Source organism: Pimephales promelas, chromosome 2 (assembly GCF_988280905.1).
Source record: "Pimephales promelas chromosome 2, fPimPro1.hap1.1, whole genome shotgun sequence".
Classification (NCBI taxonomy): domain Eukaryota; kingdom Metazoa; phylum Chordata; class Actinopteri; order Cypriniformes; family Leuciscidae; genus Pimephales; species Pimephales promelas.
The window spans coordinates 14,586,899-14,609,647 of record NC_142770.1 but is presented as its reverse complement, the minus strand read 5'-3'; the positions used below and the strand labels follow the sequence as shown (position 1 = coordinate 14,609,647).

At 35.4% G+C, this 22,749-nt stretch overlaps 1 protein-coding gene across 11 annotated transcripts in view; it reads left to right on the top strand.

Annotated features, from left to right (window-relative positions):
- Positions 1-14,242: 14,242 nt before the first annotated feature.
- Positions 14,243-22,749, top strand: part of ptprc (protein tyrosine phosphatase receptor type C) — a 35,919-nt gene continuing 27,412 nt past the window's right edge. For 3 of the 11 annotated variants that reach the window (XM_089116608.1, XM_089116610.1, XM_089116604.1), the window contains exons 1-5: positions 14,244-14,430; positions 14,519-14,601; positions 21,347-21,382; positions 21,783-21,794; positions 22,013-22,057. In XM_089116608.1, the coding sequence (XP_088972734.1) occupies positions 14,547-14,601; positions 21,347-21,382; positions 21,783-21,794; positions 22,013-22,057 (148 nt within the window). In that variant the 5' untranslated portion in view covers positions 14,244-14,430; positions 14,519-14,546. Of the gene's footprint in view, positions 14,431-14,518; positions 14,602-21,346; positions 21,383-21,782; positions 21,795-22,012; positions 22,058-22,749 lie in introns of all 11 variants that reach the window. The other 8 variants (XM_089116625.1, XM_089116615.1, XM_089116597.1 and 5 more) reach the window with 7 other exon arrangements.

The window sequence follows — 22,749 nt, the reverse complement described above, 5'->3', positions numbered from 1 at the left end:
TTCAGTGGAACAAAGGCTGCATACTGTGTGTGGCTAGCTTTTGAGAGGCAAGTCTCTGGGGTGCAGCCAATGTGTCTTTCCAAAAAAAAAAAGGTATATCTCGAGGGAATGCTTTGCCATTCCAAGTTCCTGGTGTAGGCCTTGCTCCTTATTATTGTTCTTATTGTAATGATGTTATTAAGTAAGTGTTTTAATATGTGAACTTATTTCCTGCATGGTGAATCAAATTGGGATATAATATTTGGGAATTTTTCTTGTTCTTATTTTGAGATTTGAAAGTTAAATTCAATGTAATGCAGTTAAACATAAGAATTCAGAATGTTTCACATGCGAATCAAGGTGATGCCACACTCTAACAAATGCTGGGCTGTTTTAACCCATCTTTGGGTCAGATATGGACAAAATCCAGACCCAAATTTGGGTTAAAACAACCCAGCATTTTTTAGAGTGCATAAGCTGATGTTTAGTAGCTTTAGCAATGATAAAGAACAAATACAATGGTTTACTCATTAGCAATAGTTCATTAGATCGGTGTCTCCGTTTCATCTCTGATAGGTCATCCACCAGGAGCTTTTTATTACCAATTCCTTTGGGCATCTAGGGAATGGTGCTCCAGTACCTCACTTATTTTGTTGCCACTAATGTCTTATACTACCAATTAATATGCTAAAAAAAGTTCGTTAAATTGAATGGACTTGGAAATGTTGCCACCAAGTGTTTTCATCAATGGCCCTTTTTACAGCTGATATTGTTTGATCGGATCACAAGTAGACGAGGGAAACACATACCCGTTAAATGGATGGACTTTTTCAGATCTTTCGATCTAATGAAAGAAATTTACATATGAATGTGATCGGAGATGACGAAGAACACGCGGAGAGCAGCAACTTTTGTATCTGCTCTGAATGCTGCAAGAATGCTGTGAGTGCACGTTAGGAAACCAATCTTGGGTCTTCAGTCGAGTTTAAATCTCGTCTTTCTAGCGCTCTTCCAATAACGGTCAGTAATGACCCCGGTTACACCTGTATTTAGCATTGTGCACTTGTGATCAACAAATACACTTCTTAAAGGAGTAGTTCACCTTTAAAAAAAAAACTTTTGCTGATTATTTACTCACTCCCATGTCATCCAAGATGTCCATGTCTTTCTTTCTTCAGTTTCTTCAGGTTTTTGATGAAAACATTCCAGGATTTTCTCCATATAATGGACTTCATTGGGAACCAAACGGTTCAAGGTCCAAATGAGAGTTTCAGTGCAGCTTCAAAGGGCTTTAAACGACACCAGACGATGAATAAGGGTCTTATCTAGGACCCTTCGAGTCATGACTCGAAAAAAGATTCGTTCATTTTGATGAACGAGTTTTAACAGGAGTCACGAACGCGCATCACAGAACAGAGCAAGGCGAGCATTTGTGCTTATAAAACTTAAACTTTGTTATTTATTTTTGAAATGACCGATCGTTTCGCTAGATAAGACCCTTATTCATCGCCTGGTGTCGTTTAAAGTCAGAACTTTGAAGCTGCACTGAAACTCTCATTTGGACCTTGAACCGTTTGGTTCGGATTGAAGTCCATTATATGGGGAAAATCCTGGAATGTTTTCATGAAAAACCTTAATTTCTTTTCAACTAAAGAAAGAAAGACATCTTGGATGACAGTTCTAGTATCGCAGCTCTTTTGTGTAAAAGTAATTACCTGAATTATTCTTGATTCTGAATGGTTGTTGAATATGTCAAGGTTCAAGACCAGTTTTTCTGAATTGTTGCAATATCAATATTCGCATCCATATCTGAAACATGGAATTTCTAATGATAAATAAAGTGTATGAATTACTTGCAATAGCTAAGAAAGAGTAATGTGTGTATGCTTGCTTTTGACAGACAGAGTCCACCTTTACTAGAGAGAAAACTGAATGAGTAGAGCTGCCTTGTCAGTAGATATAGAAGATGAATACCTCTGGAGAGCCTGCTAGCCTACCTGCTGTTTGCTGTTTGGTCAGGAATGTTATAGTGCAGCCCAGGAGAGCGCAATAGTATGTATATATTTAAAAATAGATGTATACATCAAAGTGCATTCAAGATGTCTGAAATCCCTTGTGGTGTATTCTTTTGCCTCTCATTCTTTCTTTCACATTCAATTGCCCTTTCTCCATTTCTTTGGTCCTAGAAGAGCTAGAAGTTGATGTTTGAATGCTTTGTTGGATTGCGCATCTTGATTAGCGCCACACATGAATAAGGTTTGTCGTTGTGCAGGGAATGATGGAGCTGACATGAATGTATCCTTTGATCTGGAATTTTAATGACTGCCTCGAATGGTTTTATCAAGGTATGCCGTCAATGAGGCACTCTTGGTTTCCATGTCAGACTGGTCAGGTATGTTCGTCCTATTTATCTGTGGTGCCTTTTGCTTGTTTCAAATCACTACAGCTGTGGTAATGCTGGACCGAGGAACTCTCCGGCTGATTGGACATTTCTTGGCCCTCGATACTGTGCCTTGGCTACCTCCTTTGAAAATTCAACTCATTTTGGAGATACGCAAGCCTCGACTGTCTGCTGATGAGATTCCGATTCCCTTGGGAACCAGTATTTACACAATGTGTGTGTGTTGAGCATTACTGTAAACATGATTTATGTGTGGTAACGGGTATATGCTACAAATGCTTAGGTTATTGTAACATCTTTAAAGGGTTAATTCACTTTGAAATTAATGTTTGATATGTTTTATCTTACCTCGAGGGCATCCAATATGTATGTCTTTGTTTCCACAGTATTTTCAATTTTGATATTTTTAGGTCAAACCGTTATAGTCAGTCATATAATGCAGGTATATGGGGTCCACCTCAAAAGAGCATGCACAGAGAAGTCAAAATTAAACTTGATTTAATGACTCATAAATGTAAGTACTGATGGCCTAATACACGAAAAGAGCGGTTTGTGTGAGACAACAAACAGTATTTTTTAATCGTTTTTACCTCTTGTAAGCACAGCCACAAAGCGCCCGCGCCCTCAGATCACTTGGACATGGCTATGATTATAAGAGGTAAAAACGATATAAATACTGTCCGTTTTCTCACACAAACCGCTCGTTTCGTGTCTTAGGCCATCAATGTGTACTTACATTTACGAGTCATTAAATCATGTTTAATTTACACTTCTCTGTGCATGCTCTTTGAGGTGGACCCCATAGGTCTCCATTATATGATTGACCTGAAATACTGTGGAAACAAAGACACCTACATCTTGGATGCCCTTGAGGTAAGCTAAAACATATCAAAAATTAATTTCAAAGTGAACTATCCCTTTTGTTTATAAGATCTATTTTCTCTACTTGATCATTAAATATAACTTTTGATGCAAAAATGAAGTCATCAGTCAACATATTTTCCTTCTGTTGGCATTTAACACCTGCTTATTTGTGTATATGAAGTGAAATTTACCCATGTTAAAATGTCCAAGCAGGTATAGATACAGTACATAATGCCACGTTGACAGGTCTGTAGTTTTTTCTTTCCTTTTATCCTTGTCTGTTTCATAGCATGTAGCCATTCAGAGGACAGAGGAAGGTGTTTTAATGGCTCTTTATCATCATATCCACCCTGATGAGAAACGGTGAAAGATCATATATGTAATGTCACATTTCTACCGCTCTGGCTGTGTGTGCAGGTGGAACAATATAAAGACAAACACATCACACACAGCCCTCTGCCCTCTGGTGCATCATGGGAGAGGAGAGGGGCTTCAGGGCGCACCTCCGTCGCTTTAGGCTGTCCTTGTTAGGAAGCTGTCAATCAAAAAGAAGACCCGGCGAACTTGCCTCAGCATGTTGTAACCTTCTGGAAGAGAGAGAGATTGAGGAGCGTGTATAATATATATTTCCTGAGGAAGCCGATTTAAGAACAGTCCTACTCATTAAGCACAGGTTTAAGATGGGGAAAAAGTGGCTGATGACCCTTTAAAGGGCGAATGACGGGGTTCATGCCGACATGTAAAAAGCACAGGTCATCTTTTTCACCTTAGTGGCAAACAGGCAAAATTAGTCAAGGTAAGTGAATAGACACGGTCATGGATGCACACTGCCATCCAGTGGTGGAGGATGGAGATTCATTAAATCATTTAGGCCTTTTTATTTCTGGTATCAAGCTTTTAAGTGAAGGGTCTAATATTTACTGTGTTTGTCTGATTGTTTTATTGTAGTTTATAAAAGAAAAATAGAACTGAAGACATTTATGAACGTTTGCAATTTTAAAGATGCATGTCAATGGACAAGTTATGTTGCATGGGACGTACTGTATCAGGACGTTAATCCAAAGTCACCTGCATTTTTGATTGCATCATAGGCCTAAATATTATTAATATTTCATAAAATGTTACTAGAGGCATGAAATTGATGTTTTGTGTGCCTTTGATATGAGATGGTTGATGTTTTTTGCTTCTATCAAAAAGTAAATGAACTGAGGTACCTACGTTAAAAATAGGTGTTGAACAGCTGTATTATGGGATTTACCTACATGCTTGGATTGTAATATATATATATATATATATATATATATATATATAAACACTCAGAAAATGTCAACAGTTCGAAATTTTTGTTCCTTTCATACATTTTACTGAGTGAGGAAGTGAAACAACTCCTGTCCTCACGTCACCGCACAAGTTCTTGTAAATGAACGAGACTTGAGCTACTTTTGAAAAATAAAAATAACCCGTATTCAAATGGGCGTCCAGACATTTTTAACACTGTGGTAGATCTATAAAACTAAAGACATGCCACACATAGTGCTAGATATCACGCACTCACATCCATTTCCTAATGTCTATGCTGTACTTGCGTTCTTCTTGACAAGGGCGAGTTATAACACATAATCTACCACAACAAGAAAACAATACTTATTTTCACATGCTATTCACAGTAGATGCTTTCGGGTTAATCTGAATTCTGTTTTATAGCTAATCTACCACAACAAGAAAACAATACTTATTTTCACATGATATTCACAGTAATTTGATGCTTTCGGGTTAATCTGAATTCTGTTTTGAATGGAGATGCTTTAATATGAAGGGAAATATGTTCTGGATTTGATTTGTTTTAATAGTGAAATATATACTTGACAGTATGGTAAATGTCTAAAGCAGTGTTTGTCAAGACTCGCATTATATTACTCTTGCTCATACTATTACTTTTCATTTTACTATTGTTTGAAAAATTATAATATGCATAAAAAAGTGCGACATTAAATTCACCTCGAGTTCGACCAAAGCTAAAGTTTAGCTACTTGCTAAATGCTTTGACCAGTTTTGGGAGTATCGCATTACAAGTCACGCAAGCTATGTAATCAGATTTATTCGAGTTACTTTTTGTTTCTCAAAATAGAATAAAAATGTTTAAATGCTAGGCTAAACTTTAGCTACATTAACGCAAATATACTTTGTATTTAATCTCACGTTATTAACCAATGTCTTTGCTGCGGACCTTTGATGAATTGACCTTACCAATAAGCAAAAAATGACTTTAGATAAGCCACATTTGTGATTCATTTTTAAACTTTCTTCTCCTGAATAGGCTTTATGCACAGCTGCACTACTTCCTGAACTTCAGCCAGCTCCTTGTTTCCTGTATGCCATTATTGGCCAAACTTGATTAATTCAGGTGTGTCTGATTATTGTTGCCGTGACTAATGAGATCAGTCACACCTGAATTAAGTGCATAAAGCCAATTCCTATGGGCTCTATGCACGGCGTTATTTCCGGTGAAGGATTAAGGATGCTCGATAACTTCCGCCGATCATAGAGTCCAATGCAATACCGAGAATTTATATTGAATTTTATACTCCATGGTTATACTAATGAAACGTTAGTCACAAAAACAGATAAAACAGACACCCCTCGTTGTGTTTATGCTTCTTTTTAAAATTATATTAAATAAACATAACTATATATAAAATTACATCTAAACGTATGTACGTTTCGTTTCAAAGACGGGAGGACAGTAAATATTGAAGACTCTGCCATAATCCCGTTTTCTCCGGTTTTCCTCCGCTTTAATCTACACAACCGGAAATGGACGAGCATCCTTACGTCAAATGCGGAACTTATGCGTGCATTTTTTTTTTTTTTTTTTTTTTTTTTTTTTTTTTGCAAGTTTATTACAAACTCTCGTGGAGACAACATCAAAAAAACAGACCAGGCATCAACAATATGCAGATTGACAATGAAAAATAAATAAATAAAATAAATTAAAAGTAATACATAAAACAAGGCATAGTTTTCAAATAAATAATGTGTTACAGGATCAAAAACTTTTCAGCAGCATAACATACATCTTCTACAGTTTGTTTAGATTTCTTTACAAGGTTCAAGGAGGATAAAAACATAGAAAATTCATTTTTAAAACAGTTTACATTTGGCAATTGTTTTTTCCATTTATTTTTGTGAATGTGGTATTTACCCATAATGATGATAAGGTTAATCAAAATTGAAAGGTCCCTTGTTATTTTGGAATTATAAATTAGAATATCTTCGATGGTAAATTGTTCAAGTTCACTAATTTTATTTTTCAACCAGCTGTGGACATCTTGCCAGAACTTCCTGCTAACTGAGCAAAGGAAGAATAAATGTTCTGTTTGTTCTGGGTGTTCATGACAAAAATAGCCCATTATCCTGCAATCCAGAACGGCAGCACAGTTGAAAGTTTGTGTGAGCTGCGCCCTCTACAGTACAGGTATGAATCTGCATTTCCTTCAGTTTTAGACTTATTCATATTATCATCATCAAAAAACAAACAAGCTAGTCCAGCCCAGGTGAGAAAAAGTAATGCAAAAGTAACATAAATCATTACTCTCCATAAAAAAAGTAACTAACACAATTAGGGAGCAACAAAATATTGTAATGCATTTCTTTTAAAAGTAACTTTTATTTTAAAATATGTTATTAAAAAGCAAGTCAAAGTAAAATACATGACTACATGACTTTGCAATGTATAATATAGTATATTAATGCATTAGATTCATGTCTGTATTAGTTTTCATATGATACAATACTTTATATTTGATAAAAATGATACTCCATGACTGCCATATTTCTTCTTTTGAGAGAAGTAATCTGTATCATAATTTGCTGGCGCTCAGTTTTTGTGGGCGTCCCAGCATGCGTTTCACACCTTGTCATGACCTCATTCTCCACCTGACCTCATAAGAATGCCAGCTGCATTGCCAGGAACTTCCAGATGTCTTTGTTAGGTAAGAAATGAAGTACAAAATAAAAGCCCCCGCCCCCATCGGACAACATAAAGATCTCCACATTGTCTGTGGGATCAAATAGCTGTTCATAACAACTTAACACTTTCACTTTCAACAGTGGAAATCCAGAGATTTCACCATGGAGAAGCAGAGCAAAGAGGAAGAGTGCAGGGTTTGTGTAATCTTGTGGTGTGTTGTTTCTCAGGCCTGCCCCTTACGCTCATAGCCTACTGCAGCTGCTGCACACTCAGGTCACACCTCTTTATTTCCACTCACTTAAATGCTTCGTAGTTTAAAAATAGCAGAATTCATCACAGCTGCCGACACATCAGTGATCAGTGCGATTCTTTAAATAAGAATAGCCAAGCTGGCATAGATCATCAGCTGGACTTACAATGGGGAAATATATATATATATATATATATATATATATATATATATATATATATAAAATAGTGTTTTTAATATGGGCCGGTTTCACAGGCGGGGCTTAGACTAGGCCTTAGTTCAATTAGGACATTTAAGTAGCTTTCATAAACGTGCCTTAGGGGGAAAAACAAAACATTACTGGTGTGAATCTTGAGACAAAACCATGGCACTGACATATTTTAAGATATTTCGGTTAAAAAAGTTCGAGCATGCATTGTAGTCTGGGACTAGCTTTGGCATTGTTTGTGAAACCAGAATTGGGATTCTGCCATTGTATGTACTGTACACAACGCCATGCCCCTGAGATGTTTATGCAAGCAGGCGGTACACCATTGTGTGGACCAGTGCCAGACAGCATGAAACATGATAAATATGGTTGCAAGTGCAGCAAAGATTTCTTTCAGGTCAGAGGGCTGGTTCTGTCCTGAAGCAGTCCCTCCAAAGGTTGAAAGGTCTGAGAAAAACAGGGAACGGCAATCCAGCAGAATTAATTGGTACATGTGTAATTATTTTATCTGTCCACACAACAGCTTTCAGCCCAGGTTAGACCAATTTTGATCAAATGACACTTAGCTTAGCATGTGTGCTAAAAGTAGCCTACTGTTGAATTGCAGTGTTCTTCTCATGCGTTTTACAGCTGAATATTAGTTCACTTAAAAAAAAAAAAAAAACTTTAGCTGATAATTTACTCACCCCCATGTCATTCTTTCTTCAGTCAAAAAGAAATTAAGGTTTTTGATGAAAACATTTCAGGATTTTCTCCATATAATGCACTTCAATGGGAACCAAACGGTTCAAGCTCCAAAAGACAGTTTCAGTGCAAAATGTTCAAAGGGCTTTAAACGATTCCAGATGATGAATAAGGGTCTTATCAAGCGAAACGAGCGCTCATTAAAAAAAAAAAAAAAAAGTTTAAGTTTTATAAGCTCAAATGCTCACCTTGCTCTGTTCTGTGTGACTCTCCTGTTTGAACGTGTTTATCAAAATGAATGAATCTTTTTTAATGTCATTTGGTTCATTCAACGAACAAAATAAACGAGTTGACTTGGGAAAAGATTCGTTCTTTTTGATGAACGAGTTCGAACAGGAGAGTCACAAATGCGAGCAAGGCGACCATTTGAGCTTATAAAACTTAAACTTTGTTTTTTGTTTTTTAATGAACGATCGTTTCGCTTGATAAGACCCTTATTCATCGTCTGGAATCATTTAATGCCCTTTGAACAGTTTGCAGTTTGCACTGAAAGTGTCTTTTGGACCTTGAACTGTTTGGTTCCCATTGAAGTCCATTATATGGAGAAAAATGCTGTAATGTTTTCATCAAAAACCTTAATTTCTTTTCAACTGAAGAAAGAATGACATGGACATCTTGGATGACATGCGGGTGAGTAAATTACCAGCAAAAGTTTTTTTTTTTTTCTTTAAGATTATTTCTGTCAAGGCGCTCACACTGAAAGCTAAACGATCTAAACTAAGTTGTACAAAAAAAGGCTGTACAAAAATGTCTGATAATTTCTATTTTAATGTTTCTGTTGCAACCTGATGTTATAAAGATTTGATCTAAACGTTGTTGCTTGTGTAACTCATCACACATTTTTTGAGCAACAGACATAAATGATACCTCAAACCACACAGCTCGTTGAGTAGAAATGCTAATATTTAGCTTAGCGATCAGATTAGCAAAGCATAAAATACCTGAAAAATCCAAATTCATTGCCTGATTTAAAATCCCTCAAAATGTCTTTACGTCTGATATTGTAATTCGTCCTTTAGTTTGTTAATCTGACTGTGAAATAAACATTACCTGCGTTTGGCAAACTAACAGCACATTGTACTAGCTTAGCTTACTGCTAGCCTGCTAGTTTAACTTAAACCCCACCCAAATTTAGCCTATTAATAGCCTATTCATTTGTGTAATGATGTTCAGTGTTTTGTTTTTTATACTCGCGAGATTTGCTACTCGTGTTTTCTTCTGAAAATACTTTTGGTTTATTGTTAAGCACACAATCAACAACGCTGACCTTCCATGTGCTAGAAAAAGTTGCTTTAAGGTGTCAATGTTACATTGGTTTTTACACTTGTAGTGGGTCTATAGGTAAAGTTTTCTTGCTTCACACCACCACAGAATTACTCATCTGCAGTTTTTAGAAATGAGGGTGTGTTTACGTGTCTGATTCTGTATCTTATTTTGCATGAGAGAGAGAAAATACAGACTTCCGGAAGTGGTTGATCTACCTTTGAGGCAACCAACTACCCACCGCCTACTATTTGATTGTAGACCATGTCTGTTTTATGTCTGAGGTTTTATTCCTTGTTTTACACTTTCATATCGTATTTTTTCTTCCATTTGGCCAGATGTAATGTGTGTTTTATTTTTAAAAAAAGCTCATTTCAAGTGATGCCGTTTAATAAACACTCCCTCATCAATGCAGATATATTTAGCCCATGAACATTCACATAGTACTTGGTATCAATGACACAAGTTTTAACAGGAAGTTGATTTTTCAGTCTCGCATCGGCATTTCAGCTTTTCGGCACGCATCTTCTGAGTATTTAAGTGATGTGAGCGACAAAAAAAGTGGAAGAAATGATTCATTTTGCCTATGGTTTCTCTTAAAGTAGTATAGAGAAGTTAAAAAAAAGAGGAATTCACACACACACACACATAATTATCACTGTACTTTAGATGCATTGTATTAGATTTGGTCCTGAATCCTGATCTTAAATAATCAATCTCTTTGATAATCGGTCCCTCAAATATTTGAAGTCCATTACTCTGGTGTCTGTTAGTACAGTCAGTAGGTTGTCTTTTTGAGTTTTCATCTTTGCACGTCTCTTTGTCTCTGTGCTACTTCCTCAAACGGGCGGGAAACCAAAAAAAGAGAGGAGAGAAAAAAGAGCAGGCAAGGAAGTGGTATCTTGCAGCGCTGCCTACATGCAGAGGGCTTGGAAAGTGAGAAATAGTCGAGAAGCAACGCTGCTTAAGTTTTGTAAGCCACGCAAGAGAAGAAAATTGAGTTGGATGTCACATTGAGTCATTAAGGTTTACTGCGGGTAATAAAATATCAATATCACAATGTTTAATGAAACTTTTTAGTGAGTAGGCTACATGAGCTACTTTTCACAAAACAATCAGATTAGTTTGGTATTTTAAGCATCCAATCAGTGCATAAATTATGCTTGTCATACAAAGAGATCTTAAAATACAATATATGGATTGCATCATACTTAAGTTATAGGGTACAAACGGCTAAAGGAACCACCGCTTTTGTACCGTATCGTTTTTCTAAAATAGTTACAGTGTGAAAAACCCATTAAAGACTGTTATTTTTTGGAAGCAATGGTAAAATATATAATACTTGGTGGTTTTACGAAACGAGGAGGCAGTCACATTACTGGGTTTGGAGTTTATTAAGTTACTGTCCTTTTCAGACCATAGGTCAGATTCTCTATATAGGATTGCCGCATTTATCATAAAGGTCACAGGCACGTTAAAAAAGACAAGAGTGCCGCCTCGCTCACAGATCATTAGTTTGTAACCAATCTAATCTAATTTCGATCAACCCAGGCTGATACAGTAGATCATGACTTATGTGTGAATATTTGCTTTTATTTCGTCCTCGTCAGGTTCTCACTGCCATCTCACTGATCCCAAAATGTATTTAATCACTCCTTTATCCCATATTCTATAATGTTCCTTGGTGTAATTTATCTTCCAAAAATCCCCAAAAAATTTACAAGGCACTTCCCCTAGAGAAAATGCCCTTCTTTTGGTACAGTATGTTCACTAAGGTTATTAGTTGGCCTTAGTGGACATCCCAAAGTTCACATGACAAAGTTGTTCTAAAAATGTAAACATTTTTCATTTGTGGTTTTGAAAATTCTGAATATACAGACAAAAACGATCCTCATTCACTCGACAGATCCCCGTTCTTATTCCAAAGCGCCATATAGGACGCTTTTGCAAAAGCGTAAATATCCAACGCACATGGCACCCTTTAACGTGAAATGAGACGCAGATATATTTGGGCAGAAGGCGCCCCCTAGTGGTCTAACCCTTACCCTGCACCTTACCTAAACTTAACCATAACCGAAGCGTCTCATTAGACGTTAAAGGGTGCCATGTGCGTTGGATATTTACGCTTTTGCAAAAGCGTCCTATATGGCGCTTTGGGATGAGAACGCGTTGATAATTCATGCCAGGCCAGTCGGCACGTAGCCTACGCACATATAGACTGAACACGTAATACACATGCGCATAACGTCATTACTTTTACATATTGACGTTTTTCGAGTTTACTTGGACAACACAGTTGTCTTGTTGCCAAACGGACAAAACGGATTTGGTTTTCTCAAACCTGATCACGCAACTATAATATAACGCGTAAAAAACGTCTGTTTCTTTCGATGGATGCACATGCTGGCTTCCTAACAATACATCACAACAGCGATACTCATTAAAACACGAACAAAACTGTCAGTCCTTGTAAACTTTGTTCAATGCGAGTGCTGTTTGCTCGAACATGACCAGGTAATTGCGTCATCATTATTCGGGTGTTGATCGGTCGCGAGCACAGGTGAGAAATGAACTGCACACATTGTGTTAAACTCATGTAAGCCTTTCCAATTTAAACATTCAAGAGCAAGACTTGAAAGAGAACTTGCACGTGCTGTGATAAGATTTGTGTGTGCGCGTGTGCGTACATCGAAGCGCGCAAACCTGGACCAATCATATTATTTTTTTATTTATTTTATTTATTTAATATGGACATAACAATAACATTGGACGAACCAGATGCATTGTTTAAAGTTTAATAGCACATGTGCTAATTTTCAACACCTGTCCATAGGGACTTTTAGTACAGATAAAAACACATTATTAAACAAACAAAAAAAAAATCATTAGACATGGGAACAACTTTGGCCCGATTTCAGCCACTGTTTAAGGTCTCTGGTAAAGATGTTAATATTCTTCTGACTCAAATATTGAGTCCTCTTTCAAGTCTTATGCTTGAATGGACAAATTCACACACAAAATATGTCCGTCTTGATGATTATCCTAGCAGTCTGTTATGCCTTAAGTGAACTTATACAGCCGAGAAAGACAACACATGTAATAGTGGCAGTGTTTTGGATCTGTACATTGTCTTAAAGTGACAGCAACCTAATATCCCTGCTATCTGTGTTTTTAATGTTAACAGGATCCAATGCAGTTTTTTTAGATTAACTGAACAGATTTAGAGTTATTGAAATGGTTATATGACTTCTTTCGGGTTGAATGGTTGCCGTCTCGCCGTTTGCGGGTGTGATATGTCCCCATTGAAACATCTCGCGGCACGGATGTACCAATACAAAGGGTGGTTGCCTCAACATGTATTGTGCCATTTTCTGATAATTGTATACAGTAATAATAAGTATTATAATAAATAACAATACATTTACACAGCCTTCGCACGATCAATAATAATACAAACAAATGTTCTATTTAAAAAAATTGAGTTTCCTTTGCAACGCCTCGTACGCATTTAATGGTTCTGGTAGGCACGTACGCAGCAGTTCGCGGCTCGCGTGATTCTTCAAACTACATGAGCAGCAGGTAACGTTTAAGCTAATACAGAAAATTACATTTAATCTACCATGCTACTCTAAAAGTTGCAGCGGCATGTAACTTATACTTAACTATCTATAATACAAGTATAACTCGATTTCAGACGCATTCTGAGTGACAGTGTCATTCGTTTTTATCCAAGGCCATAGCAAGTGTTATTAGCTTAGGGAAGTAATGTTACATCTAGTTAAATGAAATCTTAAGTCCATGTCCAACTCTAAATTGTAAGGAATTTAGATCTTTGATTTCATAGTAGGCCTAACGCTTTACAATAAGGTTAATTTGTTCGTTATTCATGTATGAACCATGAGCAACACATTTGTGACCGTGTTTGTTAATCTTAGTTAATACTACAACTGTTAGGCTTATTTTTTTATTCATGCTGTCACAGTCATTGCATTAACTAATGATAAAAAATACAACTTTTGATTTGAATGTTTTAGTAAATGCTGAAATTAATATTAACGAAGATTATTAAATGCTGTAGAAGTGCAGTTCGTTTTTAATTAATGAAAACTTATTGTAAAGTGTTATTGATTCGTGATAGCTAACACGTTCATACATGTAATACATACATTAAATTTACAACATCAACAAAACTAAAAATGATTTTCCCATAATTACCTTCTTGCTTCTCACTGTTTTGTTTGGTAAAGTAAATAATATTAAGTAACCATAATTTCCCTATTTTCATTTGATGTATTATGCTTTCTAATTGCCACTGCATATATGGAGTAAAATTTATAAAAATTTAGCAAATGCTGTCTGACTAATTTAATTTATTATCTTTGTATCTAACAATTACGGCTTCATTGATGACATTTACTTGAATGGTTCACACATTCAAGAGAAGGTGATTTTAATTCAAAATCTTTTGAAGATGCTGCTCACTATGAAGGCAGGTCGTCAAAAGCAAAAGCAAAAATGAGACAATTCTCTCATTTCCCATTTGAAGGACATGACACAGTACAAGGCGAGAGATGTGTGGCGTAGATGAAAATGCAACTTCCTGTTAAGAAAGGGCCTTAACGCAAAGCTGAAGGGGAGAGTGTCTCTGGCACTGCTCTGCTGTCTCAAGACCCAAAAAACAGCTTAAGGATTTTTTTGGAAGGTGAACACTCACCGGCAACCGGACCGACTGATTAGACGCATAAGAACACGTAAGATTACATGAAAACAGAGCAAGAGAGACCAGAAAGCCATTACGCATTCTAATGGTTAACCTAGATCTGTGTCTTTTTCAAATAGGACATATGGTGTCTTTGAACCCTTGGATATGGCGAGATATTTTGCACTAGGACCCTTGGTTTTGGTCCTATGCTTGGTCCTATGTAAGTACAAAATTGTATAGGTTTTTATATATAGACATATATACATTTTTACTGGTGAATGTGTGTTTATATGGCATGTGTGTACTATATATGTAAATATACGTTTTTTTATTTGGCATTTTGTGACTGATTTTGAGAATTAATGGTGTAGATTCATTCATAGTTTGGTCCAGTTTTTGTTTTGTGTAATATAGCACATCTCTCTGGATAGTACATATAGTTTACTGAATCTCATTTACAATCATAGTCATAAGTTAAGTACTGAATTGGGGAATGAGTGTGTCCTCGAATCTTGACGGATGTCAATGATGATTTAAACCTTGGTGAGGAACAATTTATTTGAAGTGTTTATATCTGGAATTATTAGCAGTGTTATCGAGAATCGCTTTCAACGTTGACCAAGAAGGGGAATTTTCTTTCGACTGCCAAAGTGAGAAGTTGTTGCTTTGTAAAACATCAGAGTGGAGGCGAAATATTTCAAAAGAGCGCTTTGCAAAATGTTTAACTGGAATTTTCAGAAGGGTCTGTGGCGGACGGGACGCTTGCGAGGTGTGTTGGGCTCTAGTTTGTGTTACCTGGTAAAGGAGCTGTCAAAGATCAGGTTGCTTTGGGTGTGTCCCCTCGAGCTTGCTTGAGGTTCTGCTAGATGTGAACGATGTAGAGGCCGAGCTGTCAGTCAATCAAGCCACATTTTGATGCGTGGTGTTGACAATCTATTTGTTATTTTATTGAGTTCTGTTCTGCTGTCTTAAAAGTAAAGGCTCTTGGGTTGTTCCTGTGAAGAATCCTTTTTGTATCCAACCGAGACTTTTTTTTTTTTTTTTTTTTTTTTTACAGTTACCTTGTTACATGTAGTTACTATTGTAATAACTACAAGTTATGCATAATTACATGCAACTAACCCTATACCAAAACCTAATCATAACCATATAGTAAGTACATGTAGTCAATTCTACACTGACAATGACACCTTAAAATAAATCTATTTTTGTACATTTAGTAAAATAATGTAATAATATAATACAATACAATATATGTACATTTTTAATTGTAAATTATAGAGGTTTAATAATATTTTTATTAATGTAAATGAATAAGTAAATTCATATGAAATTACTATCCATATAATATAATAAGGTTTTCTTAGTAAATAACACTTTTTTGAAAATATTAATAAAAAAAATATGATTTTATAATATATTTGTTTATAATATTTTCAGCAAATTCATATTTGATTGCGGTATATATAATATTGTATAAATGTACATACACTGTAAAAAAAAATATTTCAGAGATTATCACAACATTTTTTTTCTTTTGTCAAATCAACTTAAATAATTTATTTAGCTCAGATAACATTTTTTTTTTAGTTTTTGATGATTAAATCAATCTCCTTCATTGTATTAACTCAATTTTCCATTTCAATCAACTTAAAATCAACTTATTTTTTTTAAGTTAAACCAACAATATTTTTTTACAGTGATAATCTAGATAATAAGGAATGTTCAGGAATAATAAGGAATAAGGAAGTAAATTACATTTTATTGAAAATATTATTATATTTTTTTCATCGGACTCTCTTTTGGGTGTCACGTTGCGTGATGCTCTTGATCATGATGCTTTGCTGCACAGGCCTCTGACCACTTCCTTGTTCCATTTTGAGCCGTTTTCTATGCCTCGTAAATTTGCCGGCTAAAATGGTGCTCGCGAGACTTGCTGAGGTCTTACCGTGCTGCATCTTAAATGTCTTTTGACTAAATATAAAAGTGTTGTGGGTTGAGACCGGATGAGAATCCTTGTGACTGCACTGTACATGCAAATCGCATAGAAAAGGAAGCCAGAGATCGAAAGATGGGCCTATATCATATGTGAGACTGAGGCCTAAGAGTTAATGCTCAGGGGAATATTCATGAAATCAGTATTTGAAATTGCTTTTCAGGCTTGTTTGGATGTCTTTATTTGCCTGTAGTTTTATTTAAAGGGTTAGCTCATCTGAAAATGAAAACTCTGTCATCATTTACTCATCCTCATTTCGTTCCAAACATGTATGACTTTCTTTCTTCTGTGGAATGCAAAAGAAGATATTAGGCTGAATGTTCATGCTGCACCTTTCCATACAGTGAAAGTTAATGGTGACCAAAGGCTGTTAAAGGGATAGCTCACCAATAAATAAATAAATTCTGTCATCATACAAACCTGTTTCTTTTCTTTGAGTTCGTTTCGTCTGCCGAACACAAAGGAAAATATTTTGAAGAATGTTGGCAACCAAACAGTTGATGGACAGAATTTATTTATTCTTGGGTGCACTATCGCTTTAAGCATTAAAATTACTAAATCCATTTTAGTTCATAGTTAGTAGTTCATAGCGCTATATTCATACAATAGGTTTTTTTTTTTTTTTTGTGAGGAACAGACCAAAATTTAAAGTAGTTCACTTTTTAAAAAACTTTTGCTGATAATTTACTCACCCCCATGTCATCCAAGATGTCCATGTCATTCTTTCTTCAGTCGAAAAGAAATTAAGGTTTTTGATGAAAACATTCCAGGATTTTTCTCCATATAATGCACTTTACTGGGAACCAAATGGTTCAAGGTCCAAAAGACAGTTTCAGTGCAAACTGCAAACTGTTCAAAGGGCTTTAAACGATTCAAGACCATAAATAAGGGTCCTATCAAGCGAAACGATCGCTCATTTAAAAAATAAATAACAAAGTTTAAGTTTTATAAGCTCAAATGGTCGCCTTGCTCTGTTCTGTGTGATTCTCCTGTTTGAACTCGTTCATCAAAATGAACGAATCTTTTTCTGAGTCAATTCGTTCGATTCATTCGTTAGATGAACCAAATGACTCGGAAAAAAATTTGTTCATTTTGATAAACGAGTTCGAACAGGAGATTCACGTCACAGAACAGAGCAAGGCGAGCATTTGAGCTTATAAAACTTAAACTTTGTTATTTATTTTTTTAAATGAGCGATCTTTTCGCTTGATAAGAACCTTATTCATCGTCTGGAATCGTTTAAAACCCTTTGAACAGTTTGCAGTTTGCACTGAAACTCTCAGTTGGACCTTGAACTGTTTGGTTGCCAATGAAGTGCATTATATGGAGAAAATCCTGGAATGTTTTCACCAAAAACCTTAATTTCTTTTCAACTGAAGAAAGAATGACATGGACATCTTGGATGACATGGGGGTGAATAAATTATCAGCAAAAGTTTTTTTCAGAAGTGAACTACTCCTTTAAGTCTTAAAATAATTAAATCCACATACAAATCTCTCTAAATGTGTGTCCCATTTTAAATGGACTTTTAGTGGGTGATGCTTTTTGTGTCATTTCCATCACTTTAAACATCCAATATAGCATATTTGTGTACTATCAACAAATGAACAATATACTGTAGATTTAGAATGATATGCAAGTGAGTAAATGATGACAGAATTATCTTTCTTTGTGTGCGAAATCAATAGTAATATGAATGATGCAAAACTGATTTATATATATAATATATATATATATATATATATATATATATATATATATATAATATGAACAAATCAACCTGTCTCCTTTGCACCAAAAAAGTCATTCAAAGGGGCAAATCAGGTCAAATGAACTCCTTCAGTTATCAACTGCACATTACGTGTGAAACCACAGAGGTAACAATTAAAGAATTGTCTCCTGCTCAGCGTCTCGCATTAAAATGACTCGTATAGCTTCTTAACGTCCAATTTCTGTGTAAAAAAGTTGCTGCTTTAAGTACAATCAACTTGAATGTTCATGTCATTTCAACTTAAATTACATTAAACTGACTTGTCAGACATTAAGTGCACTGTATCGTCAAAACCCGATTTTCTTACATTTGTTCGATTGTTTTGTCATTGAATTAGTGTTGAATTCATGTCAGCATCTCATGAATGAGGCCGTTAAAGGCTTCCGTTTAAAGCCATATAGACGCATGCTTGATCTCTGCGGTAACTTTGTCACATTGCATTGACCGAAAGACCCACCTGCGTTATTTTGGGTTGTGGCGACTGCTTGGGGTCATTTGTCAGAAGAGGAGTTTATTGTTTTATCATTAGAATTTTTTTACAAAACAGAAATTTTTCAGAAAACCATTTTCTTGAATGCAATTGTAAATATATTTTCACCTATGACAATAAATGCAATTTTTTTAACCACTCTGTAAAAATGAATATGCTTTATCTAATCAAAAAAAAAAAAAAAAAATGTGGCAACAGATTACAAGCAATATTATTAATTAAATATAACAAATTAGAATTGAGTAATAATTTATCAAATTAATTCATTAAAAGTTACTCATTTGAAATGAGTAAAACTTACAACAACAACAAAAAAAAAAAACATAAATTGAAGTCACCATTATGGTGATCGGTGTTTGTTTTAGGTTTGTTTTAAAATGACGGTTTTCTCCTTCAGTGATTCTGCTTGTTAACATCAGGTGTCTTCAATGTGTAAAATAAAGAGTTCTTAATTAATCTTTGACGTCTGTCTGTTAGTGAGATATTTTTGTTTTTTGTTTTTTGTGTAAACTTTACTCATTTTAAATGGTTAATGTTTAAGGAATAATTTGATGAATTATTACTCAATTCTAATTTATTAAATTTAATTAACACGTTGCCTGTAATCTGTTGCCACAATTCTATTGATTAGATAAAGCACATTCATTTTTATAGTGTATGTAACTTTAACTAATGGGAGATACATGTCGCAACTTTGGTGTTAAAGTTAAAATAGTTGGTTTTAACTAGCATACTAAGAACTTTCATTTTATGTACTGTAGCTTTATGGCCTTTATTTTTTTACCAATTCTACCAAAATATCAATATACAAAAAATATGATAAACTTAAGTCAAATTATGCCTGCATTGAAATTGCATATTTTTTTTGTCAAAACGATGAAACGTATATAAAACTGAAAAGCATCTTTTACAATGTGGTGAAAGAATTTGAAAGTTTTAAAAAGGAATTATTTGAACGTTCATAGTCTAAACATGTGGATTATTGGGCCTTCTGTCTTAAAAACGAATCCGTATCGCCATTATTACTGAATCGACTTGATATACATTGTTTTAGAAGTCCATGTTTGTGGATGTAGTGCAGATTGGAGGTTTCTATAGCTCTTTAAAAACAGGTCAAACATCATCTTGCAGGAGATTTAGGTTCAGACTTCCCTACGATCACTGTTATCTGTTTGACAAGGCAGTCAAAATGAAAAGATTTAAAGTTTTTAAAAGGAATCCTCTGAAAACGAGATGGATAAAGCAACAATAATGATGTTTAAAGTCATTATTCTCTTGCTGCCATGTTCCATGTAATGGGTGGACCTGCTAAAACAGCCACTCTCAAAATGCACGCACCTCGAGTTGTGAACCAAGTCGAGCAAAACCACATCCGGCAAAGAAAGTAAGTGAAAAGGACTGACGCTCTGACGCTTCGAGAATAAACGCCAGTTAAAAGTTAAGGAAAGATATTTGGAAGTTTTTTCAGAATGCTAAAAGTGATATATCTCGGGTATCTTAGGGTTGCAAATCACCAAATCAATGGTATATCTTGGCCTTACATTAGAGCAATGCACTGATAGGCAATACCTATTTAGACTTGCAATGATGTAGTCAAAAGAAAGCGAGCTACATAGAAATAATTAGCATATCTATAGATGTATTATTATCTAAAGCACGAGTACATTTGAGCCTTCCCCCTTCCGCATTCGTTCTGTATATGAGTGACACGACTGTACATCGGCGAACAGAATAAAAAAGAAAGCAAAGTGCCTGTGCCTTGAGAAGGGGGAAGGGGTTTTGTCAAGCTACAGGAAGCTGTGGTTGAGAAACTGAAATAGTTTGTGTGCGCTCTGCGTTTCCATGGCAACCAGGTCGCACCACGTACAGACCAACTCCCTTCCCTATGTCCTGACCGAAGCCAATGGTTTTACACGGTGCCAGTCTTTCACTCGGTTTCAAAGAATTCAACTGCTTAAATATATTGTGTGAGTGTTTCGGTGTGCGATAGTTGACTTGTTTCTGAATTAAACAGCTTTTTTTCTTCTCATTTTTTTGTTTGGTTACTCTTTATTTTGATGGGCCCCTTTAGACATTCTCTTGACTGTAAGTAACACTGTACTACAAGTCAACTATTAGTAGACTTGTTAGGTGCTCATGTTAGTTAAATAAGTTGACATGTTGCAAACTTTCTTACAGTCAGTAGAATTGGAAGCATCACAATAAAGTGTAACCATTCATTTTGCTTGGTACCAAGATGTAAAATACAGCCTGTCTTGGTAAATAATTTAAAATATTGTCATTGATAGTTATGCTGTCGAGTTTTAAAGGGCAAATGTCTACACATTGCCTATATCATCTTGGATTTTTTTCTAAAAGAAGTTTCAAATGTTAAAACTGAGATTGGCTTCTACTTTTACCTTTTAAGATATTGGTTTCATCAACAGAGGTTTAATTTGAAAGTGTACATTTTGCTAGAGAACATGCTTCATTGGTCTTTTGTATATGTTTGTAGTGTTTGTATTTATGTCCTGTAGTTGACTTAAATAAAATAACCTTGCTTTTTCCTTTAGCCACAAGCCCCTCACCCACATGCATGACTTGTAAATAAAAATATTTAATGTAATTTTTGTAATTTCACTTGTTGTGGTTAATACTGATTTTGGTTTATTAAACTTTATAAAGACTGTTTTTGGATCCAGATTAAACTATATGATTATGTCAAATAGGTCCCGCTGAACCAAACACCGAATCTGTCACTACAGGTAACCACCCAACACTCATCACCACCCACAGCAGACACACACTCCAGCTTTACCTATGAACTCTGACCTCCATCCTTCTATCATTCTGCATTGCAATCTCACCACCCAACACTATCTCTGTCCTTCAAACTCACGTCATCATTGTGGTAAACAGTAACTGCAGTCATTGATTAGTATTAGGCTAATCTAAATCAATTGGATTTTATTTTTTTATTTGAATTATCTGTAAATGTAATCGTACTGCCAACAGATGTTTTGTGTTTTGGTGAGGTCATGATGCAGTAGTTTCAGTGCAATCACCCTTTGATTCCTAGAAATAATTCAATTAATTAAAAGTTCAGTCGCATAATGTAATTCTTATTCAGTTAATTAATAAAGTTTCATCTTACATTTTCCACAGTTTCACCAGGAGGTATGTGGGTTTTTTTTTTTTACCCATGTTACTTTTTACCCATGCTATTCCTGTTATGCCAGTGATGCTTTCTGTCGATTAAATCTATTGGTAGTGTGTGTATGTGTGTCAGTTTTTCTTTTAAATGAGCTGTACTTTTGGGTCAGAAATACATATGTGAGAATGTGATGTGCTGAGATATATTTTCACAAAATACAAGTGTCAATCTATCATTACAGTCACTCCCACCACGTCATCAGACACACCTGCATCTACCCCAGAAGGTAACGCTGACAACACCTCATCAAACTCACTCCTGCATTATTATTATTCCCTCACGCACAATCTCTCACACTCTGACCTCCATCTTCCTATCATGCCGTGCTACAAGCACACCATCACTGAGCAAGAGGTGTTATCTATCTATCTATCTATCTATCTATCTATCTATCTATCTATCTATCTATCTATCTATCTATCTATCTATCTATCTATCTATCTATCTCTCTCTCTCTCTCTCTCTCTCTCTCTCTCTCTCTCTCTCTCTCTCTCTCTCTCTCTCTCTCTCTCTATCTATCTATTTATTTATTTATTATGCTCTCATTTAGTGAATTATTTATCCTTTCATTTGTTTGTTTGACCCAAGCGAGCCCTTTTAGGCCACACCAGGCTTCACATTTACGATCATTTTGTATTGTTAATAATAATTTTTGTTTATCATAAAGATCCTGTGCTCAAACGACCCTGAAACCATGAGATCTAGATTTATGCACAGATTGCACATGGCAAGTTCTGCAACCATTAAAATACCAAATACCCCAAAAAATAAATAAAAATTGTAACTTAAAAATTAACACTTGACCAATCACAACAGACTGGGCTCTCTGACCAATCAGAGCAGAGTAGACCAATCACTAAAGACTGGGTCATCTGACCAATCAGAGCAGAGTAGACCAATCACAACAGACTGGGCCAT